At 40.0% G+C, this 23,229-nt stretch overlaps 3 protein-coding genes across 7 annotated transcripts in view; all 3 read left to right on the top strand.

The window, feature by feature from the left end:
- The first annotated feature begins 610 nt into the window (after positions 1-610).
- slc35e4 (solute carrier family 35 member E4) lies at positions 611-7,268 on the top strand. 4 transcript variants are annotated; one of them, XM_015051390.1, is made up of 3 exons: positions 611-717; positions 2,207-2,817; positions 5,577-7,268. In XM_015051390.1, the coding sequence occupies exons 2-3, from the start codon at positions 2,226-2,228 to the stop codon at positions 6,092-6,094; spliced, it is 1,110 nt and encodes a 369-aa protein (XP_014906876.1). In that variant the 5' UTR covers positions 611-717; positions 2,207-2,225; the 3' UTR covers positions 6,095-7,268. The 4 variants fall into 4 exon arrangements, with proteins under 4 accessions (XP_014906876.1, XP_014906878.1, XP_014906879.1 ...); XM_015051392.1 differs by lacking the exon at positions 611-717 and adding an exon at positions 793-1,126; XM_015051393.1 differs by lacking the exon at positions 611-717 and adding an exon at positions 1,970-2,092.
- A 789-nt stretch (positions 7,269-8,057) lies between these two features.
- On the top strand, positions 8,058-12,535 carry smtna (smoothelin a). Its single transcript, XM_015051394.1, has 8 exons — positions 8,058-9,464; positions 9,974-10,080; positions 10,257-10,332; positions 11,120-11,248; positions 11,322-11,373; positions 11,535-11,649; positions 11,783-11,934; positions 12,027-12,535. The coding sequence occupies exons 2-8, from the start codon at positions 9,997-9,999 to the stop codon at positions 12,172-12,174; spliced, it is 756 nt and encodes a 251-aa protein (XP_014906880.1). The 5' UTR covers positions 8,058-9,464; positions 9,974-9,996; the 3' UTR covers positions 12,175-12,535.
- Positions 12,536-13,824: 1,289 nt separating this feature from the next.
- Positions 13,825-23,229, top strand: part of inpp5ja (inositol polyphosphate-5-phosphatase Ja) — a 13,645-nt gene continuing 4,240 nt past the window's right edge. The window contains exons 1-13 of one of the 2 annotated variants that reach the window (XM_015051386.1): positions 13,825-14,011; positions 14,099-14,354; positions 15,689-16,279; positions 18,148-18,255; positions 18,437-18,545; positions 18,634-18,750; positions 19,134-19,309; positions 20,776-20,887; positions 21,032-21,141; positions 21,884-22,094; positions 22,169-22,306; positions 22,384-22,449; positions 22,533-22,637. In XM_015051386.1, coding sequence (XP_014906872.1) covers positions 15,693-16,279; positions 18,148-18,255; positions 18,437-18,545; positions 18,634-18,750; positions 19,134-19,309; positions 20,776-20,887; positions 21,032-21,141; positions 21,884-22,094; positions 22,169-22,306; positions 22,384-22,449; positions 22,533-22,637 — 1,839 coding nt within the window. In that variant the 5' untranslated portion in view covers positions 13,825-14,011; positions 14,099-14,354; positions 15,689-15,692. Of the gene's footprint in view, positions 14,355-15,688; positions 16,280-18,147; positions 18,256-18,436; positions 18,546-18,633; positions 18,751-19,133; positions 19,310-20,775; positions 20,888-21,031; positions 21,142-21,883; positions 22,095-22,168; positions 22,307-22,383; positions 22,450-22,532; positions 22,638-23,229 lie in introns of both variants that reach the window. The other variant, XM_015051385.1, reaches the window with a different exon arrangement.

The following is a 23,229-nucleotide window of genomic DNA, read 5'->3' as shown; positions in this document are numbered from 1 at the left end:
GTACTTTTTACTTTTATTTGAGTAATATTAAATATTGCTGCTCTTGAGTAAAATTTCTAAAAAATACAAACATGTTTTAACCAAACATATGAGACAAATTAAGACAGTCAAGTAAAACTTTTTGTACGTAAGCTTTTCGGTTCTGTTTTCTATCTGCTGAGTACAGTACACTATTGTCACTGGAATAATTTTACCATGTTCTGACAAATGCACTACTGTAAGTATTGGTTTTACAAGTATTGAAAATATTTAATTTTGAAATGTTTCTTCTGCCTGAATTTGTGTTTTTGTGTCCTTTTTTCCTCAATTTACACTTTAATATACCAGAATTTGCAGATAACTTTGTTTTTTGTCTGTTTGGTGACATGTTTTAAATATCAAATAAGACATGCTGATTAGTAACTCGGCACTCTAGTACCCTTTTACCAAAATACTTTTTTTACTTGAGTAATTTCTTGGATACTTTCCTCTTTAATTTGAGTAAAAATATGTTGAAGTAGGACTGCTCTTGCTGGAGTACAACATACTCACTTCTGGGCACAGTATCTGTTCATACTATTTTGAGTTTCCAGCGCTTTACATCATTTTTTAAAAAGTGGCATTCCCCTTTAAACGGTCCAGAGAAGTTGAACTTGTGTCCCCCTGCTGGCAGTTGGCTGATAGTGCTGTTTCCGACTGGCGGAGCTTTGGAGATGCTGACGGTGCTCCAGGAACAAGGTAAAAAGCACAGACTATTGTGATAAAATGTGTTGATAAAATGCTTTTATATTCACGCGAGACCAGTGGGCGCTAACATCGCGGGAAGTGAAGCAGGAGAAACGGCTAAATGTTTTGAAGCGACCAACCTGCTGTTAGCTAACACAGGGGTAGGTTACTAGCTTAACATTGGCGCAAAACGTTTGTACCTGTCAAGTTACATAATGCTGCTCAATTCCGTGAACTAGCATGTTAGCATCACTGTTTTGTTGATTTATGACCACGTCGGACATTTTACTGCAACGGTTGAGACTGGAAACCGTCGCCGCATAGAGGCGTGAATGAACGCATAACTTTAGCTGCACTGACAGGAGTAACAAGCGAGCTCCTGTACATCATCTGGCTGAGGGAAACAGAACCAGACACAGAGGTGAGTTGCCTTTTAAAGGCAATGGGCAGCTAAAAATATAACTCCTCTCTATTTTCAAGCTTATGGTTATAAGCAAAGTCGCGATTTTCAGAACAGTTCTGTAAATTGTTTACAGCACTACTATCTTTAGTGTATCATGCTCTGTTCGTGCCTGTGGCTTCTAAACGGCATGACGAGACAATAACCGGTCCGCCGAGTCTCCCTTCTGGAGACGGTAGAACTGTGGCAGGCCAATGTCACATATAATCAAGCTGAAGTTAGCTCCCGATTTGGGAAATGGCAAAATGGCAATTCCACTTAATTTGTCAATAGCTATAGTCTTTAATCCGCTCAAGTTCAAAAACTGCGACACTTACATTGTCCAAACCTCCAGGTAAGCCCAAGTTTGTGATTTGTGAAACCTTAATTTGATTTTGGTTTTGTTTGAAGATACTTTGTATCGTAGTTTCTAAGGTGGACCACTTTTAGTGCGTTTCAGATGAAAAAGAAAGCACTAAAACAATCTCTTATTTAACTTTTAGTAATTATGAGCAACAATTCATGCTCAAAAGGCCATAATTAGATCAGTTCTGCAACGAAGAATGGGCAAAAAAAATAGTTCTTAAAGGCAAATAAATAAATAAAACACACTTTTTTATTTTCTGAAAGTTTCATTTTAAATTTGGAGAATTGAATTTAGAATATCTACTGTGAAGCTCTTGACTGACTCACTATATGACAAATCTACTTGCCACAGTCCATACTGTTTTCCAGCCCTCCCTGAACAGTTCAGACTCCTCCTCCTTTCCCTTCTCTGTTTTCCCTCTGAAGAATATGTCATCTTACAAACTCAGGGTGAGTTACACAACCCGGCTGTCATGCAAAACAGGAACACGTGTTTTTAGGCGTTGCTTGAAAACACTTCTCTCACAGTCAACACAGACTGGTTACCCGCTGTTGGGGAAAAAGCTGCGTCTTAGAGGAAATGTATATATATTTTTTTTATTTTTAGAATCTCCAGTTTGACAGCTTAATTTTGTTTTATTTTTTATTTTTTTTTTGAGATTAGAAGAACAAACTCAACATGTGCTTGCCTTACAGAGAGGACCATGCTACGAATATGATCAACCCCAATGGCTTCTCAAAATGCGAGGCGACTCTGCGAGCCAGGAGCCGGAGGAGGCCGCTTGCAGAGATGCTCCATCTGCTCTCAGCCGTCATCGTTTGGCTGGTGACCGGCACCACCATCTCCAGCCTCAACAAATGGATTTTCGCGGTTTACAACTTCAGGTACCCTCTGCTGCTGTCGGCGCTGCACATGCTGACGGCCATCGTGGTGGACTACGGGCTGATCAAGCTGCGGGTGATCCGACATAGAGGGGCCGCCGAGCAGGACCTGACTCCGAACGCTAAGTGTAAAGTGTTCCTGTTGAGTCTGACTTTCTGTGCCAGCATCGCCTTCGGAAACATCGGTCTAAACTATGTACAGCTGTCGTTTGCACAAATGATCTACACTACGACGCCGCTCTTCACTCTGGCCATCTCCTCTCTGATCCTGGGTAAGCAGCACCATATCATCAAATACACGGCCATGATGCCCATCTGCCTCGGAGCGTCCTTCAGCATCATGGGAGAAGTCCAGTTCGATCAGACCGGATGCTTCTTTGTGTTTGCAGCGACCATGTTGAGGGGTGTCAAGTCCATTCAGCAGAGTGAGTACAGTTTTTATTACCCCATAAAACGGTTAAAAGTACTTATTTTGTTAAATAAGTGACCCAAGCGAGATGCTTTCTGTACTTTTTGCACATGCCAGTCACTTCAGGGAACGTTTTTCCTCTGGACGCCACATCAGTTTGTGGTTGTGGAACAAGTTGATGACTCACTCCACAGTCTAGACACACCCTCACATTAAGGTGGAATGGTACTGCGGGCTTTCTGGTTGCCTAGGGAACATAATATAAACATTACTGCATGTCTGTGAGTGAGTAGAGTCTGCTGACAGCCTAATCTCATGTTTCTAATGTTTGATGATCCAAAAATGGTCAACGTCTTGTATAATGTGACAGTCTAGATTGTTTGTTTTTCTGATTGGGTTCGATGAACTTTGTTCAAGAAATTCTTTTGAACAAAAGTGCTGTGTTTGCCAGATTTGATCAAGTGGGTAAAAACATTGTGACAACAAACTGAACTTTTTGTTTGAAAAGCTCAGTGATGTCATGAGGACTAACTCTTGTTCTGATAATTATCTAATGTTTTGAACTCTTACTGAATCATTTGTTGCTCCGGCTAATTTAAAGCTGCTGGCTTCCTGTTTTGTATTGCACCACAGATGAGTGTTTGTTTGCAGTAGATTAATGGGCTGTAATGTCATTACGCTCGGCAACATGAACTTCGTCTGAGATGACACGAGTTTAAAAACATGCGTGGAGGCTCAATGTTTTGCTATAAACACAGTCGGATCTTCAGGTTTCTTGGTTGGTTGAACGGCTAAATCAGAGTTTTGCAGGGCTTCAAAATCTTACAATGGATTATCTAATTTTCAGCTATAAAAAGTCTTAAATGTATCCATCAAATGTACTTTATACATTACATTTTTCTGCTTGTTTTAAGTGTGTTGATGGCATCTGAGGCTGCTCTGTGTGTGTGTGTGTGTGTCATAATTCAGATATCCGTTTCTAAAAAAGTACAAGCCACCTTCTCGGCTTGTAAACAGGAGGCAATAAGCCAGGCTCCTGTGGCTGGCTTATTGTTGGCTGTTTTGGGATTTTAAATCAAGTCGTAGGTTAATAAAGTGAGATTAAGCTTGTTTAAGTTATAACAAGTGTGTTTCTGCACAAATATAAAAGGACAGAACTGTTTCTAATCTAATGTTTGACATCATGTCAGAATAAACTTCCAAGTTTTTAGGTCAATTGGAATTAGCAAAAGTATTTTTATTTGTGAAATTCCCTTACTAACATACAAAGATAACGTCATTATTACTTTCTTCTCGATTCAGTAGTTTACATGTATTTGGTAGAATTGTCTTTCAAGCTCTATAAGTTAAGTCAAATGTTTATTATCCATTCATAAACTTTATTTTAGGACTTTTTAGCCCATTTCTCCTGACAGAACTGCTGTAACCACTTTTTATTTGTCTGGTCAACATAAATCATGATGAAATTGTAATGGCAATGCATTTTTAGTTTTAAATGTAAGTTACTAAAACCTGCAGGAACCCTCTTCATATTGTGATCCTGGCGCGGAAAGGGTTATCCCCCTGAAAGCTTCGGTGGCACACGGCACAAGACTGCGGAAATGTTCTCGTTTTCTTCATTAAGTGGAGTTGAGTCAGTGTGCTGGAAGGAACATTAAGTTCTGCTGTTGTTTCTGGACTAGACGATGTAAACACAGTCCAGCAAATCAAATGTTCTGCAATGTAGTCTCAGGTTTCACGTAGCTATTTTCGTCCTCCGCCCGGCCGCAACACTTTCCCCTCGGTATATTCTGTTTCTCTGTCCCACATCAGGTCGAGTTTTTTGTTTGAACGTCAAATTAACTTACGGTGGCGCTTCAGCAGCTTGTGAGCTGGAGGCAAGCTTTCAGGGAGATTGCTGTGGTTGTACCTTGTCAGAAATCTGCAACGTCAGCTTTATTTTGCCTGTAAAGAGAGAGAGAGAAAAAAAGTACAGTTGGAAGAAAAATGTGTAAACAAAAAAAATAAAAAAAATCTTTCTCCAAACAAACAGAAACAAACTATTTCCAACAAAAACCTAAATGTTGCCTTTGTTGTTGTTTCTATAAGAGAGGAATACATAGGAACATTTGTCCATGATGACTCAGAGGGATATGAAACATGGCTTTGCATAATGTCCTGCAATATTCTTGCTATCAACATGATTTGACTATAAAAACACAGTAAGCAGTTATGAAAGTCACCTAAACCAAAACATCCCCATAATATGTGTTGCAGAATATCTGGGTCAGGACATGGAGATGCTGGATAGAGTTTGACACAGGAAGCTTTATTCATGCACTGAAAGATCTTTAACAAGAAACGAGTGTTTTCTACCAAAAACTCCAGTATCTCTTAGTAATTAAACACAATGAGTTAAGTGCAGTTTATGTACAGCAGGATCATAAGAGTAGGCCTTCTGATGACATGAGCAAAAATTTGTTCTGATCATATTTTTATGAACAATCTGTTCTTCTGGAAAAAAGTGTAAGAATAGCTTTTACACATATGTGTGCTAAATGAAGTTATTGACCAAAGAAATGCATTTTTAGTAATGGTCAAAAACTTCAACAAACACTCTCAAAAACCTTGTTGAAAGCATTCCCAAAAGAGTTAAAGCTCTTGTAGCTGCAAAGGTGGGCGAACAAACATCATGTAAAACCCTTTAAATGAAGAAGGGGATGTAACCCAAGCTCATATACACATATGTAGAGTCAGACGGTCAGATGTTTTTAATTTCTTTCCTTTTTATTTTAGGCATTTTACTTCAGGAGGAGAAGATCAACTCCGTCTTCCTGCTCTACTTGATGTCCATTCCCAGCTTCTGCATCCTGGCTGTGGCCGCTCTGGCCTTGGAGAACTGGGCCATGCTGGAGTCGCCGCTGCATTACGACTGCCACCTGTGGGTCTTCATCCTGCTCAGCTGCCTGGGCTCGGTCATGTACAACCTGGCCAGCTGCTGCGTCATCACGCTCACCTCGGCCGTCACCCTGCACATCCTGGGCAACCTGAACGTGGTCGGCAACCTGCTGCTGTCCCAGCTGCTGTTCGGCAGCGAGCTGTCCGCACTCAGCTGCGCCGGCGCCGTGCTGACGCTGTCCGGCATGCTCATCTATCAGAACTCCGAGTTCATCGTTAGCTGCATGGACGCGCGCAAGGCGAAGCCCGAAGGGACCGATTTTGAATCCGAGTCTGGGGGGGATTCGGTTAAGCAGGAGGGGTTTGAGAAAACAAATCATCCACAAATAGTGGATGGGAAAGAGAAAATGGACTGATCTGAAAGTATAAAGAAAATGAAGAAAAATAATTACTGGATACACTGTAATTTGTGTCATGCAAGGGGCAGAACATTTCCTTCCTTCCCTGTGCCAACTCACTCATGTTCTTGACAGAATTAGAGTCTCCACAGAAAAAAAAAACAAACAAAAATAAAAAAAACACCATGACCCTTCATGGAAAAGGTTCAAATCAATTCCTCATCTAGCCTATAGAGCTATATGCATGCATGAGCACACCGAACGGTTTGGTGCCGCTGAGGTTACAGACTCTGTCTCTCCTACTACTCCACTGTGAAAAGCATCGTCAGCTCCAGAGGGCTGGAATCAGTGTTCTCGGGGACGGTTGGTCAGGTTTGCAGAGACTCTGGAAGCACTTTTGCCCCGCATCTGATTAAACTCAAGTTTGTATTAAGAAGCTATATTGATGGTACTGTTGCCTTGTTCCATTTTGGACAGGGGCTGAGGTTTTATGGCAGCTTTTTTGTTGTTGTTGTTGCGTAAAGCAGGAGCCGGGTTGTTGTTGAGCTGAAACGTTCGGTGCAATGAGTCGCCTCTTTTCCACTGAAGCACATACTCACTAAGAGGCCGAAGCTGTGTGTTTTGTTCTCCTCTATGAACCTTTCCGTCACTCACCACTAAAAGCCCTACATTGTGTTCTCGAGAAGTCTCTGTTGGGTTAGTCCAATTATGAGCGGCACGTCGTCTTCCTCGCAGCGTACTTTGATAATTAGTGTCACAAGTTCTCTAAGGAACGTCGCTCAACTTTAGCTCGTCTTCCTCCTGTGGAAAAGGTCAAGAAAAATAAGAATGATGTTTCTTTTTAGCTCTATTCTTTTCACTGATGCTTTTTTCTTTTAGGGAGTTTGAAAAGAAAATATAGATTTTTTTTTTATTATTATTATGAGCGTCTCGGCGAATATTGGCTGAAAATGCTGTAGGCTTTCTTCAAGTGTCATACAGTTGATACTAGTAAGCATTTGTCTCTGTCTAAGCTCTCCATTATGTGAAAGCATCCAGACTGCATGCGATCCACTCTGAATTCAGCATGTTTGGTATGCCAAATATTTACTTTATGTTGTTTTACAAGCTGTGTCAGTGGCTCCTTGTTGCTGTTGTTGTTCAGAGTTTGAGATCCTACGAAGTAACTCCACTATATATATATATATATATATATATATATATATATATATATATAAATCCCGTCACAACTTCATTATGTTTTGCCTACGAAAAAAAAACAACATATTTTTATTGCCAGGGTGCCATTTACAAATACATTTATCACAAGAATAATGAAGATATAAAAAAAATGTAGGACCACTGTTTCTTTATAGCCCTAATTCAGTTTAAAAATTGTCTTTATTTATTTTAGATATGCAGAACATGCAATGATTCTGTACATGTAACACATTTCCATTGGTTTCCCTGTTTGTCTCAGCTGTTTAATAAGACACTGGAGCTCAATATTCAATCAGTAACATTCAAAAATTTCGATATAATGTTGCATAGAAACTAATACATTTACATATCAAGGATAAAATCTGTTTTTATTAATATTATGTTAAATGGATAACAGTTTGTGGGAGGATGCTTGTGTTGCACTGACAGGTTGCAGGGTTTCTGCTTTTAAAGCCTATGGTTCATTTTGTACATATTTGTTTTTGAGTGCAAAGCTTGTTGGATGTAAATAATTATTTTATTATATTTATGTATTTTGTAGCCCTTAATGGCTGGTTTAAACTCGACTGCTTAAAGAATTAACCATCTTTGCCTCATGCCTTATTTGGACATCCTGCAGATGAGGAAAAATAAACAAATCATTTGGACTGGAATAACAAATAAAGGAACTCAAGTCCCTCATCACTAATTTGGTGTGAATGAATTCTTCTGCTTTGTTTTAGGTGAACTTTCTGGAGTATTTTCACTCTTTGGCTTAAAAAAAAAATTAATTGCATGGCTTCATAAATTGTTAGGTAAGTTGGATATGTAGCAAACGAGTTATCATTTAGTTGAAATTGATGCCGCAAAGCAGAAAATAATGTCCAAAATAATTTTTCTGTGTTGAAATTCACTGCAGAATTAAAACATGGAATTGGAGGTTAAACAAAGTCTGTAAGCGTAGCTAGAGGTACAATAAAACAGCTTAGATCATTGTGTACTCATGTTTAAGAGTGGCCTAGTCAAAGTCATTACCTACTGGTAAATACAACTGAGAATCTGTAACGATCAAATGCTTCCTGACTGAGCTTGTGAAGGTTGTAGTCATAGTTGTGAAACTATAAATACAGCATTGGGTGTTTCTACTAAGGACTGACTCAGGTAGAGATAAATGCAAATGCACACCACACTTTTAAGATTTGTAATTCTGGGGGAAAAAAACAAACCCATGCAGCTCATTTATTTATTCTGTTTATTTGTCAAGGCAGGTATGGGGACTGTTAGTTAAAGGTTAATTGCTTTAAATAATGGCACACCAGAACATTATCAGATAGTTGTAGGTAATTAGATATTTGAGTTGTGATTTTCTGACATGAATTGGCTGCAAGCTGCTTTAATATGTCATTTTCTAATCTTCATACATGTTATTTGGATATTAAAGCCTGAAGTTCTGCCACTGCCTCGCCCTGTGTGAAACCGGGATGGTTTCCGACCCCCGAGGTTTTCAGGAAAGCAAAGTCGGGCTCTCTGAAAACAGAAAATACTTTAGCAGTTCTACGAGGTCAACACTAGATGGCGCAGTTTATCTGATTCAGATACTAACCTTGATGCCTGAATGTCCCTTAACTTTTAAACCACTAAACAATCTGCTGATGTTTTAATAATTTACCGATGTTTCCCGGCAGATGTCCGTGTTTGAATTCCAAATATGTGCTCTGTCCGTCCGCCTAAAGATTCCTCCACTTCTGTAAACAAAGTTCCTGTTCAGCCTTTTGCCTGAATAAGGCAGTGCTCCTCACTTTTTGTCCCTGTTAACCCTTCACATCCCATACCGCTGCTGCACTCTGAAGGTAAATTGCAATAAAAAGGATTCATGCAAAAACATTAAAACAGTGATCTGAAGAGATTCCTGATATCTTTGGCATCACATCATCCTGGATCCTGTGACAGGAGGAGCAAAGATTCAGTGGTGGAGATGACAAAGATGGATGAATTCAGAGAGTTTCCTCCTCCTTCTCCTTTATCCTATTTTGGGAGGTTCACATAAGCAATCTGAACTCTCTCTCCCCTGAACAAGCATCTTTATGAAACGCTGAGATGTAAGTTGTGATCTTCTGCACAAGGTTTAACAGAGGAGAAAGAAAGCGAGACGGGAGTGTTGCATCCAGAACTCTGTCATCAGAGGAGCTGGTTTGCATCCTGATAACAGGTGAGTTGCACCAGACACCTAACCACAATGATTTTCCTATTCAAATATTAAATTTTTTTTTACATGCTACCATGTTGTTCTCCTCATTTTGTGACATCAAGCTTAAAATATTTCGTCAGACTCGCGACATATTGTTTAGTTCTGCTATCAGACTGTTTTAGAAACCAGCTTCTTCCATAGCACTACTATATTTGTACATGTTGAAGGCTCTTGTTTAGTGCAGTTGCTCTGCTGCAATAAGAGGCGCTTCAGTTGGACTAATAATTTGTCACACAGCTGCTCATTTTTAAGCTGCTGTACATATTTCAGCTAGAAATGAATCTGGGCTTCCTGCTGTGTTTACAACATTTCTTCCAAAAAAAAAAAAAAATCTGAATTTGAGCAAGTTAGGATATTTTGGATTTCTCTTCTTTTATATGACAGAAAGGCGCCTTCGGCTTTGTTTTGTTTTCATTCTTGTCACTAAGATCTTTCAGAAATGTGTTTACATATTTGCTTTGTTATGTCAGCTAACCAGGTTCGCTAATAAGACATGGAGTCAAAAAATGAAGGGTCAACGCTGTTGACCAGTGAGAAACTGGCCTCTATTGAGGATGAAGATGTTCTCAACAAAATGGTGAGCCCATAAAAAAAATGACACTACATTCATGCAAATTCCAAGTTCCTGGCATTATTGGGAGACTATCATTACATTCAATCTTTTTATCCTTTAGCTAGCGGCAACACTCGATTTTTCTTTGGGTAAACTGTAAAAAAATATACGGTTATTTAGCGACTGTTTTCCGCTTGCAGCTGGACAGTGCAGCAGATTTTGAAGAGAGGCGGATGATTCGAGCTGCTCTGAGGGATCTGCTCAAGAAAAAGAGAGGTAAAAATCATACAAGCACAAATTAAAAACCAAAAGGTTTGTTGTTCATTTGTATCATAGTCACTTGAGTCAGTACTTTTTTGAAGCATGTTTGGCTGCAGGTCTTTTGGAGTGTCCCTACCAGCATTGTACATTTTTTTGACTGGCTTCACCTGCTTGGTGCATGAAGACGATCTGTTGAGACTTCAGTGACATTTGAAACACTTACAAACCTGATTTATTCATCTTGTGGCCTTCAGTGAATGATGAAGGATAAAAGCCACAAGTTGATCTGTTAATAAAGTTGGTTTACAGTCCTTCCTTCTCGTGTTGCAAGTTTCAAGTCTTGCCACAGATTCTCCTCTTAATTTAAGTCTGGACTTTGACTGGGCCCTTCCAGCACGTAAACATGCATTTATCTAAACTATCTCATTGAAGTCTGGCTGTATGCCAAGAGTCACCGTACAGCTGGAAAAAGCAACTCCAACCCAGTCTCAAAGGGGATTTCTTTTCACTTTCTATCAACGTTGCCCTTCTATTTGGGAAAAGAATGATCAATATTTATCCTGTTGGTCGAATTTCTCACTAGGTCCGAGGATCTTTGCAACTCCTCTAGAGTTACCACGGACTTCACCTGCTTCTCTGATTTATTTTCTCTCCCTAACTTGTCTGCTTTGCTCATTATGTTGCTGTTGTCATCTAATGTTTTCTAACAAACCTCTGTGGCCTTCAAAGGACACCTCTGAAGCTAGGATTTCATTTTGGGGTATGCACACCAAGCTTTTCTGAGTTCAACTTTTGCGATCAGAAAAACGGGAGCAGGAGCGCGGGGTGAGGCAGCAAGACCTGAAACAGCAGGGCTTGAATAAAGGAGGGACGACTGGAGGAGCAGTCAGCGTCGGAAGAGCAGTCGTGAACCAGCAGCCGTCGGTGAACAGTAAGTCTGATTCTCTGATGTCTCTCCTTTCTGCTTTACATCGCCGCTGAAAATGAATCTGTCGTGGTTTCAGAGTCAGCAGGTCAGCCGTCGTCCTCCACTCCAATCGGCAAGACCGTAGGCAGGTGAGAGACACGAGGAATTGAATTAGTTTTGCGACATAATTGTCAAAATATGGCATTTCTGCCATATTTTGACAATTATGGCAGACATGCCATATTTCTGCTGCCACTTCTTTGAAAGTGAGATAATTAATGGCTGTTTTTCTGTCTCCTCTCCTCTGCAGGCCCGGCCCTGCTGTTGTCTCAGCCCAGAAATGTTCCTTTGCTGAACCACCCAACGCTAAAAATGTCAAACAAATGCTTCTGGACTGGTGCAGGGCCAAAACAGAGCCATATGAGGTAAACCTCCATCCAGGAAGCTTTTGCTCTGATTTATTGCCCATATGAACTGTGCACAGTCCTGTCCCTGAATCCCACTTGGCCAGGGCTCTTGAAAACCGGTTGCTCTCTCTCTTGCGTGCGGCTAAAACAGGGGGTAGACATCCAGAACTTCTCCTCCAGTTGGAAAGACGGCATTGCCTTCTGCGCCTTGGTGCACCGATTCTACCCCGACGCGTTCGAATACTCCACCCTGAACCCCTACAAGCCCAGGGACAACTTCCAGCTGGCTTTCAGCACTGCAGAGTGAGCTCTCATCTCTCAGAGTGAAACGAGAATAAATGTAGTCTTCTGGGAGCGTATTGTCTGAGTTATCTGTGCTGACATCCTGTCCTCAGGAGGCTGGCAGGCTGCCCTCCCCTGCTGGATGCTGAGGACTTGGTGCGGATGAAGGAGCCCGACTGGAAGTGTGTGTACACGTACATCCAGGAGTTTTACCGCTGCCTGGTGGAGAAGGGGCTCGTCAAAACCAAGAAGCGCCCATAAGTCTCCGAGAGCCCACGAGTCACTGTGATCTTTCCAGATAAACGCAGCGAGAGAAAATTGAGGTCAAAAGGACGACTTTGTGATCATGTCCAGATAAATATTTACCATTCGATCGGAGCCATTTCACTGTGAACAAGCGGTGACAAGTGGTTGGTATTAGTTCGCAGGGAATTGTTGCTGTCTGTGTGATTTAAGAGAACAGCTGGTGCTTAGGGTCAGTTCATTCCTCTGAGATTACACATCTGCATTAATCCCACTGTGAGTCTGAGCATGACCTTCGTGATGATGATGATGATGATGATGCTGTTGTCCAGCACTCGCTGCAGTTTGTGCGTCAGTTAAATAAATACTTATTTCATTATGCAACTTGCTTTTTTTCCCCCCTCTGCAAAAACAATTAAGATAAATGATATTTTTTCCGTAACCTTTGGCATGGAATGTGTAGACTGTATTGTCCAAATGCTGTGGAGTATGAAGTGTAATTCATACGGCTCAAAGTTATTTTCTTTATCAACATATATGCATTCAGATGAATATGAGTTGTGTTTTCTGTAGAACTGTCTTGAATTTTTAGAATTTTTTAACTGCTTTACCACTATTGAAAATAGTTTTAAAATATTGAAAAGGTTTTAAAATGAAACACACTATTTAATAATAATTAATAATAATAATAATTTAATACATTATTAATTAAATTATTCAATCTATTGTCCTCAGTTTTAGACAGTAAACATGAAGCATTTTAAAATATGCTTAGCCTGACAATTAAAATGTGTCCATGATATTAAAACCTTGTTTTAACATCCTAGATTTCTCCAGTTCATCTTTGATTCCTCAGAGCATTTAAAGCGTGGCTGTCCAATGAGCATAAATTTGGTTGATGCAAAAAAAAAAAAACATTTTTAAAAGTTGTTTTGGTGCAAGTTTTGATGAGGTGAGACATTTAATAAATTAAAATTAAAGCCTTCCCCCCATTTTTTTTTGTTTTTTTGTTTTTGTGTTTTGGAGAATTATTTACAGATCTATTTTCCACAAAAATCAGACACTTTCTCTGTTTCATTAAAATATTTTGTGCATTGGATTGCAGGTGAAATGTAATATAACCAAAGTATTCTAGAATATAAAAAAATAGAAAACTGGAATCATTACATAACGCTACTAATAACAGAAATCCTGATCCCACTCCAATTTATCAATGCATTTCATGCATGTGCAGAGATATTTCTACATAATATTGATCATTAACTTGTATAAATGCAATTTTTGCCTCACTCCCTTTGCTCTTTATTACATTTTAAACAGTTTGAACTAAACTTGACGAATGTTTTATAGATGATCAGCGCTTAAGTATTAAATTGCCATTTGGGGCATCAGAACAACAACCCCCAACAACATACGTTGCCCTTGTGATTTAAACAGAACGATGATCAATATGTTGCCAGCCAACATACGGGAATAAAACACACTTTGTTTTAAAGATTGTCATGATCAAAAGTGCTCGTTTAAATACACCAGCTCAGCCTGGTATATAAAAGTTCGTACCACTACTATATCCGAAGCAAGTAAATCATAGTTTATTGATATGTTGATTGATGCTGCCTTTCAGTGACGCACAGTTATCGGATTAATGAATCACCCGCAGGACAGATGCACTGTTATTTCTGTCCGGCTGTACTTTGGCAGCTTTAAATTTCTCTGCCCTGTTCTGCCCGCCCCCAGCAGCCGTGAAGGGAGGGGAGGAGGGAGGATGGAGAGGTGCAGCCGGGTCGGTGAGGTGGAGGTACAGCCGTGATGCTGCGACCAACTGCGCTGCACTTAGACAGCATGCAGGATCATGGTGATGCAGTGTGGATTCAGTGTTTTGTGGGGGGGGGGTTTTTGTGATCTGTTTTATTAGTGTAGCACAAATTATGAACATGCAAAGGGTTCGGGCGCACGACGCGTGACGGCTCTCTGTCCTGACTGCGCCGTGACGAGACGTCGGCTGTCAACGGAACCGACAGGTTCGACCTGCTGCGGGCTGCCTCCGGTCCCTTAATCGATCCCGGCTTGTTGGTGACAGTCTGGTGTCTTTGGTCGGTGTGTGCTACTGGAGAAAACCGAGATTCATGTTGTTCTTTTCAGTTCCTTCGTGATATCACCCTTGTGGTTCACCTTGGACTTAAAAATACGCACAAAAGGTAAGATTTGATTTGATGCTCACTGTTCCAGTTGATGTTGTCTCACGTTTCCGTCGTCTTGTAACATAAACCTGCTGTTCAGACTTGCAGACTCATGGGGTTGGAATATTAAATAAGGCCGACTTCATGCTGGCTGTGAAAGTTTTGACTTTGAAAGTGAATCCAAACGTGTCTGGTCACTATTAGCTCATTCTGCGATGTTAGGAGCTGAGTTTCTCTGTTTGACGGAGAGACACATTTGCATATGTTGAATAATTGAAGGAGAGGTGTATGATTTCTGTGTTGGGCTCACAGACAGTAAAATGGAGGTAGGTCTGCCGCCCTCCTTTAATGTAATCCATCCTCTTCCTGTGACCTGCAGCAGCCTGTCTGACATGCTTTGAAGTGGACTATTATCAGCAGCACAGCTGTGTGTCATAATGCAATTTTTACTTATGCAATCAGAAACGTAATAATACACTACATCTATGAAGGGGTCAAGGGCTAATGAGCATCACCAGGAAATTTAACTCCACTTAAAAAGGTAAGACAAAAAAAAAAAAAAAAGTTAGCTACAGCCCAGTTATGCAGTGATATGGTCAGTAATCCATATCAGAATAAACCCAACGGCTCTGCGATTTCCTCAGAGGTTTGTTAGAACATGAACAAACGTCATCAAGTCTGTTGATGGATAGAGCTGGTTTAATCTTGCAGGTTTAATTGCAGTCGAGTCCAGTTGTTTGAAGTAACAACCCAGAAGTCGGTGAGCATGTCTGCACAGCGCACCACTTTGGATTTGTGTTTGTAAAATAATTTTTTAAAACAATGCATCATTTAATTTCTTCTTCCACCTTGTGATCATGCACTACTTCTGGTCCAGGGGTTTCAAACTCATTTTCATTTTGGACCATGTCAGGATTGTGAAGTTCTTCAATGGGCTGGTTGTCGCAGACTTTTTGATAAAAACACTTAAGAAACCATTCAAACATGAATGAATAGTCTCAGTGAGTAACTCTTAAAATTAAATTATATTTAACATCTTTCCATATTGATGTAATTTGGTGATATACAGATGAAAGCTGTTTTGATTTGATTGATTAAATATTATTTACACACATAACTGTTACCTTAAAGGTTTTATAAATGTGTCCCTTTAGACAATAGAGAGCCACATAAAATGTGATGGTGAGCCAGATTTGGCCCCCGGACCTTGAGTTTGACAACTTAATTTAAAAATTGATCCTGATATAACAATTTTTTAACAGTAAGGACTTGAAAACTAATGTTCTATTCGATGCATTTTGAATGTTGCATGGCTTTTCTTTTTGAGAACTGCTCTCTGCATCCTGTTGCAGGCTGATGGATCGCCTTCCGCAGAAGCAGCTGGGCTCAGACCCTTGTGGTCCCAGCATGCTGCCTGGACCCTGCGCAGTGATCAGAGCGAGTCCAGCTTTACCTCCACAGCCTGCCGTCCCGGAGCCACATCTACTCAATCCATCGGAGGGGCTCAAGACACAGTCGGGACCGGACCTCACACAGGCGCCTACCAAAGGGACAGGCCGGCTGCAGTCCGGGGAGGATCGACTCACTCCTCCACTGTCAAGCATAAGTCGGCCCAGACCAACTGCTCTTGGGACTAGAACAGCCTCGAAGCCAGCCAAAGTCCCACTGGAATCGTCTAAGGAAATAGATTTGATCCCTGTTTGCATTCCGGCTCCTCACAGCGGTAACGCCTTGCCGCATTCCTCGTCAGAGCCCTCGTTCCTCCTGATCAACCCCCAGAGCCCGCAGCCTTACCTTAAACCAACTCTTAGCCCCAACCTGACCCCAAACCTGAGTCACAAACCCAGTCTGAAGCCTCAGCCCCAGAAGACCGCCTCGCCTGGGAGCGCGGCTCATAGCCAGACTCAGTCTGAGGGGCCAGCAGGAGAGAACAATGACTTCAGGTAAGACCAGCAACACTCATGCTGAGTCATTTCCCTTGTTTTTCTCCTGATCCTTGCAGCAGGTGCTCGTCTGGAAGGAGAACTGACATGTGGTCCTCCATGTCACGTGAATCAAAGCAGCAAATTTCTCTAAGAGCCGTAGGGGCCCGACACAGTCACAGACGCTTGGCTGATTTCCCACAGGCCCTTTAGCTGAAATCCTTGCTCATAAACAAAGACGGCTTGAAAAAACTCTTCAAACTCTCAGCAGCTCGTTTACACCAGCAGTAAATATTGTCAGTCTTTAGACAGAGTGGTCCCAGTGTGAAATATGAAACTTCTTCTGTTGTGAACAGTCCATTCAGATCAACACAAAACAAAATACCATAAAAATATTCATTAATATTATTTTTTAAAATAAGGGGAACCAATTTGTTTGTTAAAAAATATAAAATCATGTGCTTATAATTACAGACATTGTATATATAATTTCTCCTAAATAAAAAGCTAAATAACTTTGTTGTATTTGGCCGGCTTTGTAGATAAAGTAGTTTAGTAGTATATATATATATATATATATATATATATATATATAATTTTTTTTTAAGAGTATTAGAGCTGAATCAGTTGGATTTTAACTGTGTTTAAACTTCAATGCAAATTGTGAAAAAAGTATTCTCACCTTTCCTGGCCATATTAGTTTAAATCAGGGGTTTTAATTACTGAAATGGCATAGCGGAGTATTTTGAAGAGTGCTTTCTGAGTCACAGAAAGGACTTCTTCTTTTTTCATTTTCATTTCCTGTATACAAACATCCATCCATCCATCCATTTTCTGAACACCCTTGTCCCTCAGTGGGGTCGGGAGGGGTGCTGGTGCCTATCTCCAGCTAACGTTCCGGGCGAGAGGCGGGGTACATCCTGGACAGGTCGCCAGTCTGTCGCAGGGCAACACAGACACACATGTATACAAACATATGAATTTTTATTTAAATATATATATTTATTTTAATTCTATTTTTTTCCAGTTCGGTTGAACAAGGCTCTGTGTGTTGGTTGAAGCGTGGGATGTTGTTTCATAACCTAAACCTGCTTCAAACTTCTCAGTGTCTTGATTTCTGACCTGCCTGCTGTGTTGCTCTGCCTTCACAGAACAGATGAATTCACAATGAGATCACATTACAGAAATGTGGAGTCCGTTTGATAATTATGCGTTTTTCAACTTGTGCTGGATTTTATGTAGGGTCATGATCATAAAAAGGGGGTGAATAAAAATTCATGCCACACCATTCAGATTTTTATTTGCTACAAATTAAAGAAAGAAAACTATATTTTTACCCCTTCCACTACACATTTGCGTGTTACTTAGTCTTGGTCTGTCACATAAAATCCCCCAAAAACTTCATTTTAACTTTGTGGTTTTAGCGTGACATTTTTTTTTAGTTTTCAAGCTAATTTAATTTATCTCTGGATTTTTGTTTGCCGGTGGGAATTTTCATCGTTGCTGCACTCTTTTAATAACGGAACAGTTAAATTACCGTTCGAGAAAGCCAACAGATTTAGGAGTGCTGAAGCTGACATTTAAGTGTGAGCTTATTCAGCCACCCGTCTGTTCAATTTTATAAAATATTCAGCTCAGTCCATTTTTTCTGACTCTGGTAGTACTCAGCCATGTGGATATTTATACACACACAGACGTGCTTAGCACTTAGTCATCAATGATGTTCGCTGAGGCGCTTAATTGTGTTTTTTTTTTTTTTTTACCTTATGCAGAAGCCCCGGTGGAAGCTTTTCCTCTGAGGATTACATTGCAGCTCATATCCCATTTTCACCTACACAGAAGTATTTGAGTCTAATGCGGCGTTCCCTTTGCTCTTATCCGTTTGTCAGGGTGTACATCGTCACATGGAACGTGGGATCAGCCGTCCCACCAGATGACATCACGTCTCTGTTCGGACCAAATGTTTCAGATGGGAGCATAGACATGTTTATCATCGGGTAAGCAAGTATTTGTGGACGCCTCAGCAGTGCCAGCGCGACAGCAGTACATGCCCACTCAGTCATCTGTGGTTCTCTCCCCCTACAGTCGCTGTCCTTTTTTTTTTTTTTTTTTTTTTTTTTAAAATAAATATTTGATTTTGGTTGTTTTAAACATTTTCTTGCTTCTGTCACCATCCAGACTCCAGGAGGTTAACTCAATGATAAACAAGAGGCTGAAAGATGTTCTTTTTTCAGACCAGTGGAGTGAGCTTTGCATGGACACGCTCAGTCCCTTCGGATATGTTTTAGTAGGTGCATCCGTCATTCTCTGCATCCTTCTTTCTCTGATTGTGCAAAATGTGATGGAGTGTTTTGTCACCATCCTCATCTGTCCAGGTGGCGTCACAGCGAATGCAAGGAGTGCTTCTGCTCGTTTTTTCCAAAATCTGCCATCTTCCATTCCTCAGAGGTGTGCAGACCCAGAGTACACGGACGGGACTCGGAGGATACTGGGTATGAACGCCGACGTGTCACCGCGACCCTGCACAAAATCGGTTTGGGGTTAGGCTGCACACAGAAGTCAGGCCTATGCTCCGTCCTGCCGGCAGCTGCATGCATATGCGGGTGAATATGTCAGTGTGTGACCTTCCTGTGCATGTTGATGTCAGCATCCCCCGCTGGCTGCTGCTGCTGCTGCTGCTGGTGCAGTCACCTTCTCTTTGAGGTCAGTGCAGCAGCAGGCTGTCTGGCTCTCTGATGCTGTGGCTTGATGTCAGACAAAAAACAAAACAAAAAAAAAAATAGAAACACTTTGTCCCCCAGCACAGATCTGGTTGATGTGCTATGGTTGTCCTTTTAGGTCTCTATTAAAATAACACTCTCTTGTTGTTTCAAAGGGGAATAAAGGTGGCGTGAGTGCAAGAATGACGGTGTTCGGCCACCCGGTGTGTTTTCTGAACTGTCACCTGCCGGCTCACATGAGAAACTTGGAGCAGCGGATGGAAGACTTTGAAAGCATCCTTCAGCAGCAGCAGTTCGAAGGCGGGACTGCCACGGGCGTCCTGGACCATGAGTGGGTGGTTTTACCTATTAGTCATGCTTATTCAAGTGGAATAATTACACAGCATACAGTTTCAATCATTAACTATATATTTGACCTTTCATCTATGGCTAAATTGTTAGTGTTCATTTAAATTACTTTCAAGAACAACCCACACTCCATTTGGAGAAAAGTTTTAACGTTAAAAAAAAAAAGATTCAGTTTTTGTCTGATGCAAGTTGTATGTAATAATAATAAGGTGTCCAAACAAGGTATCAAAAACCTGACTTTGAGCTGGATGATCGAGGATTGAAGGATTAAAAATTAGGTCAGTGGAAGGATAAATGCCAATCCAATTATTGTGTGGATGAACAAAAAAATTCATGTCCAGTAGAAACATTTCCAAAACAAAATTAATTGCAATTGTTGGTTAAAAAAAGAGAACAGTAATCCGAGTTGTTAAGCTGCTCATACCTGAGTAAAACAGATTAGCTAAATCTTTTTAAATGATCTTATTAAAAAAAGATCAATTACAAATCTGGTATTCGTGAAGTAGGTTGCTAAGCATTTCTCATTACTTTATTTTTGCTTAGTATTATCAAACAACAACAGTGGAAACAAAAGTCTAACCCCATTAAAAGCATTTAAAACCACTTACCGCACCACTTTTACAAGGAGTTTGGAGTGACTTTAATGTTTCTACAAAGTGAAGGTGCTGCGAATCATTGTTTTGTCAGTTTTGTTTTCCTCTCACCTACACACAGTTATATTGCAGCCAACTCTCCCACATCCTGAAGCTACACACATAACAAACAACTCAGGGGAGATTTAGGCTTCAGAATAATTAAACTCAAAGGAATAAATGTCCAGGGTGGCATAATGGAATCGTGCGTAATGAATAATAAAAAATAATTCACTACCCTGTCTGGCTATTCATACATTTAGCAAGCCACTTATTACCACTCAGGAAACTTACATTTTCCTCATATGCAGTTAAACCATCAGTAGTTGATAAATCGCCAATTGGCCACAATCTCAGAATATAAAACCCAAATAAAAACATTAATGTTTTTATTTGGGTTAAGAAAATCCACTTAGTGACTGTTCAGCTGAAGAGTTTAATTGCTTTTCTTAAACCACTCTTAAATTATTTTATGATCTGTTAATTGTATGCTCTTATGAGTTTTTATCTGGTTTTGTTCTTATATGACTTTTAAGATGTATGAATTATATGCAGCGTTTTTATTTACTCCGTTTAGTATACTGTGAAAAGGCCTTAATCTACCTAAAAAAAAAGGGACTTTATTTTAATGGACTTTTTTGGTAAAATAAAGGCAAAGTAAAGCAAATAAGAATTAGAAAACCAAAAATTAACTTGCTTTCTGAGATATCATAAATTTAACAAAGACATACTTTAATAAAATGAATATATTACTTAATAATATGACACCATTATCTGTGATGCAAAGGTATTTCAAGACTATTCTTTGTGTTTGCAGTGTTGTGTTTTGGTTTGGGGACCTAAATTTCCGTATTGAAGACTACGACATCCATGTGGTGAAATGTGCCATTGAAAGCAGCAAGCTGCCTCTGCTATGGGAACGGGATCAGGTGAAGAAACTTCATAATTCAAAAACAGAAGCATGGATTCTTCTGGATGGGTTGTATGTTGATTGCAGCCAGCAGAGGGAGCTATAGCTCTAATTAAAGGAAATAGAAAGTCTGCCATTCTCTTTTTCTTTTTTTTTTCTCCAGCTCAACATGGCTAAAAACACAGAGTCCATTCTGGAGGGCTTCATGGAGGGACCGCTCAAGTTTCCACCTACATACAAGTTTGATGTGGGAACCCACACATACGACACCAGGTCTGCTCATACAGAGTTTCTTTATCCAAAATAAACCCTTAATAAGATTTTTTTTTTAATCTCATGAAGAGATTTCAGAAAAATCTATTAATGAGGTTGATTTTGAGTCTACGATGTGAAAATATGTGGGCAAATGTATCCAGTGAGAAGGAATAAATCAGAAAAAAAAATGTCTTAGAGCAGTAGCTTGAAGACTTAGCAAACCAGCAACCTTCATAGGAATTTAAAAGAGCAATATCCAGTCTGCCTGTAACTCATCACAAGAAGGAAAGACTTGACTTTTGACAAAAACTGTAATTCTCAACACTTAAGACTTTGGCAGGATTCAGGTAGATGTTGCAACTCCTCCTCCAGTTCTGACCAGCATTGTTACTGTGGTTCCAACCGATGTCAGCGATCTTTATATCGCTGAAATATGTTCTATCAATGTTTAGTCATTTACTGATTGTGCAAGTCTTTTCTACACATAACCAGTCCATATTTTACTAGAGAGTCCATATTTACATTACATATTTTGTCAAGAAAGCAATCCCTTATTTGCCTAAAACAGGGTTTTGATTTTTCCATCCATATATGTAAATTCCTCTTGTTTTTTTGTTTTGTTTTTTTTTTTGCTTCAGAAAATAGCCTTTTAAAATTACTTTTCCATTTTGAAACCCTAAATAAAGACTGATCTTGATTTAAGTCCCATATTCATTTTGTTCTAAAATATAATATCTGCCCTTGTATTTAAATACGTCAGCGCTAAGAAGAGAAAACCCGCCTGGACAGACCGCATCCTGTGGCGCCTTCGTCGCACCGGTTCCCCCGTTCCTACCCACAATGCATCTTTGCAGCGGGGTCTGACTTCCTGGCTGGGCGGAGCCACTAAAGTGATACAGCATAAGTACCAGAGTCACATGGGCTTCACCATCAGTGACCACAAGCCTGTTTCCTCACTCTTCTCCCTGCAGGTGAGGCCACGTCTCTTTTTACTACAACACATTTTGGCGATTGTAGTTCGTGTATTTTAACCTTCATACTATAGTTCCCATTCAGGGTGGATCTACCGCTGGTGGAGCTGCAGGTAAATAAGGAGTGGTGCAAAGCATCAGACGCCACAGTCAGATTCACTGTTGCTTCAACATATCAGCGCAGTTCATGGGACTGGGTGGCAATATACAAAGTAGGTCATAAAGAAACTCATATCAAAACGCTGACACTTGTCTTCCAAGCTTTGCCAACACATTTCTCACCGAACAGGCGAGATTCAGGCATCACAAGGATTATCAGGCGTACGTCTGGGCCAAAGGAGAGCATGCCACACAGGTTTGTTGAGGACTGCAGCTCCTGAAGACGACTTCCTTTAAAAGTTAAATGTGACTCAGAGCTGACTGGGGTCATTTTCATAGGTGACGTTCTCAGAAGAGGATCTGCCGAGAGACGACTGTGAATACATCCTGGGTTTCTTCAGTAATATCATGAACAGCATCGTCAGTTTGTCTTCGCCAGTTCAGGTAGCAAAGTTTTATCATTATAAAATTACTGTTACGAGGTATGTAGTGTACAATTCAACTTTTTACAACTATATGATGCAATATTTTATTGACAAAATTACCATAAAACCAATTTAGCTGAATTAGTTTTATTTATTCACCTTGTTTACCAGATCAGAGTTTTTAAGAATGCTTTTTTCTTTTCTATCAACACAATGGTCTTTCCTTAGCATCTCAGTCACTAACATCAACTAGAAATGAAAATGAAAGTCAGTTCAGATCAAACCTTATTCTTGTTAAAATATCTCAAAGTCTAGATATAAATCAAATAGTGGCAAGACTTTAAAAAATGGTATTTACAGACACTTTCCGTCCAAACTGACAAAGCTTAAGCTATTTTTCAAAGAAGAACTGACAGATTTTTTTAGTCTGGACTGAGTAAAGCTTGTAGAGTCCCGAAACTGTAATTACAAGTAATAGTGCCTCACATACATGTATACTATATCTCTTTTCTTTGTAAAAAAAAAAAAAAAAAAAAAAAAAAAATTTGGAAAAAATTTAAAGGGATTAAAACCTTTTTTTTCTTTTAAAAATGCCTTTCCCTCAACTCTCC

This window comes from Poecilia latipinna, unplaced genomic scaffold (assembly GCF_001443285.1).
Source record: "Poecilia latipinna isolate Pla-1442-1.1 unplaced genomic scaffold, P_latipinna-1.0 Scaffold1043, whole genome shotgun sequence".
NCBI classification, from domain to species: Eukaryota; Metazoa; Chordata; class Actinopteri; order Cyprinodontiformes; family Poeciliidae; genus Poecilia; species Poecilia latipinna.
This window is presented reverse-complemented; position numbering and strand designations above follow the sequence as displayed.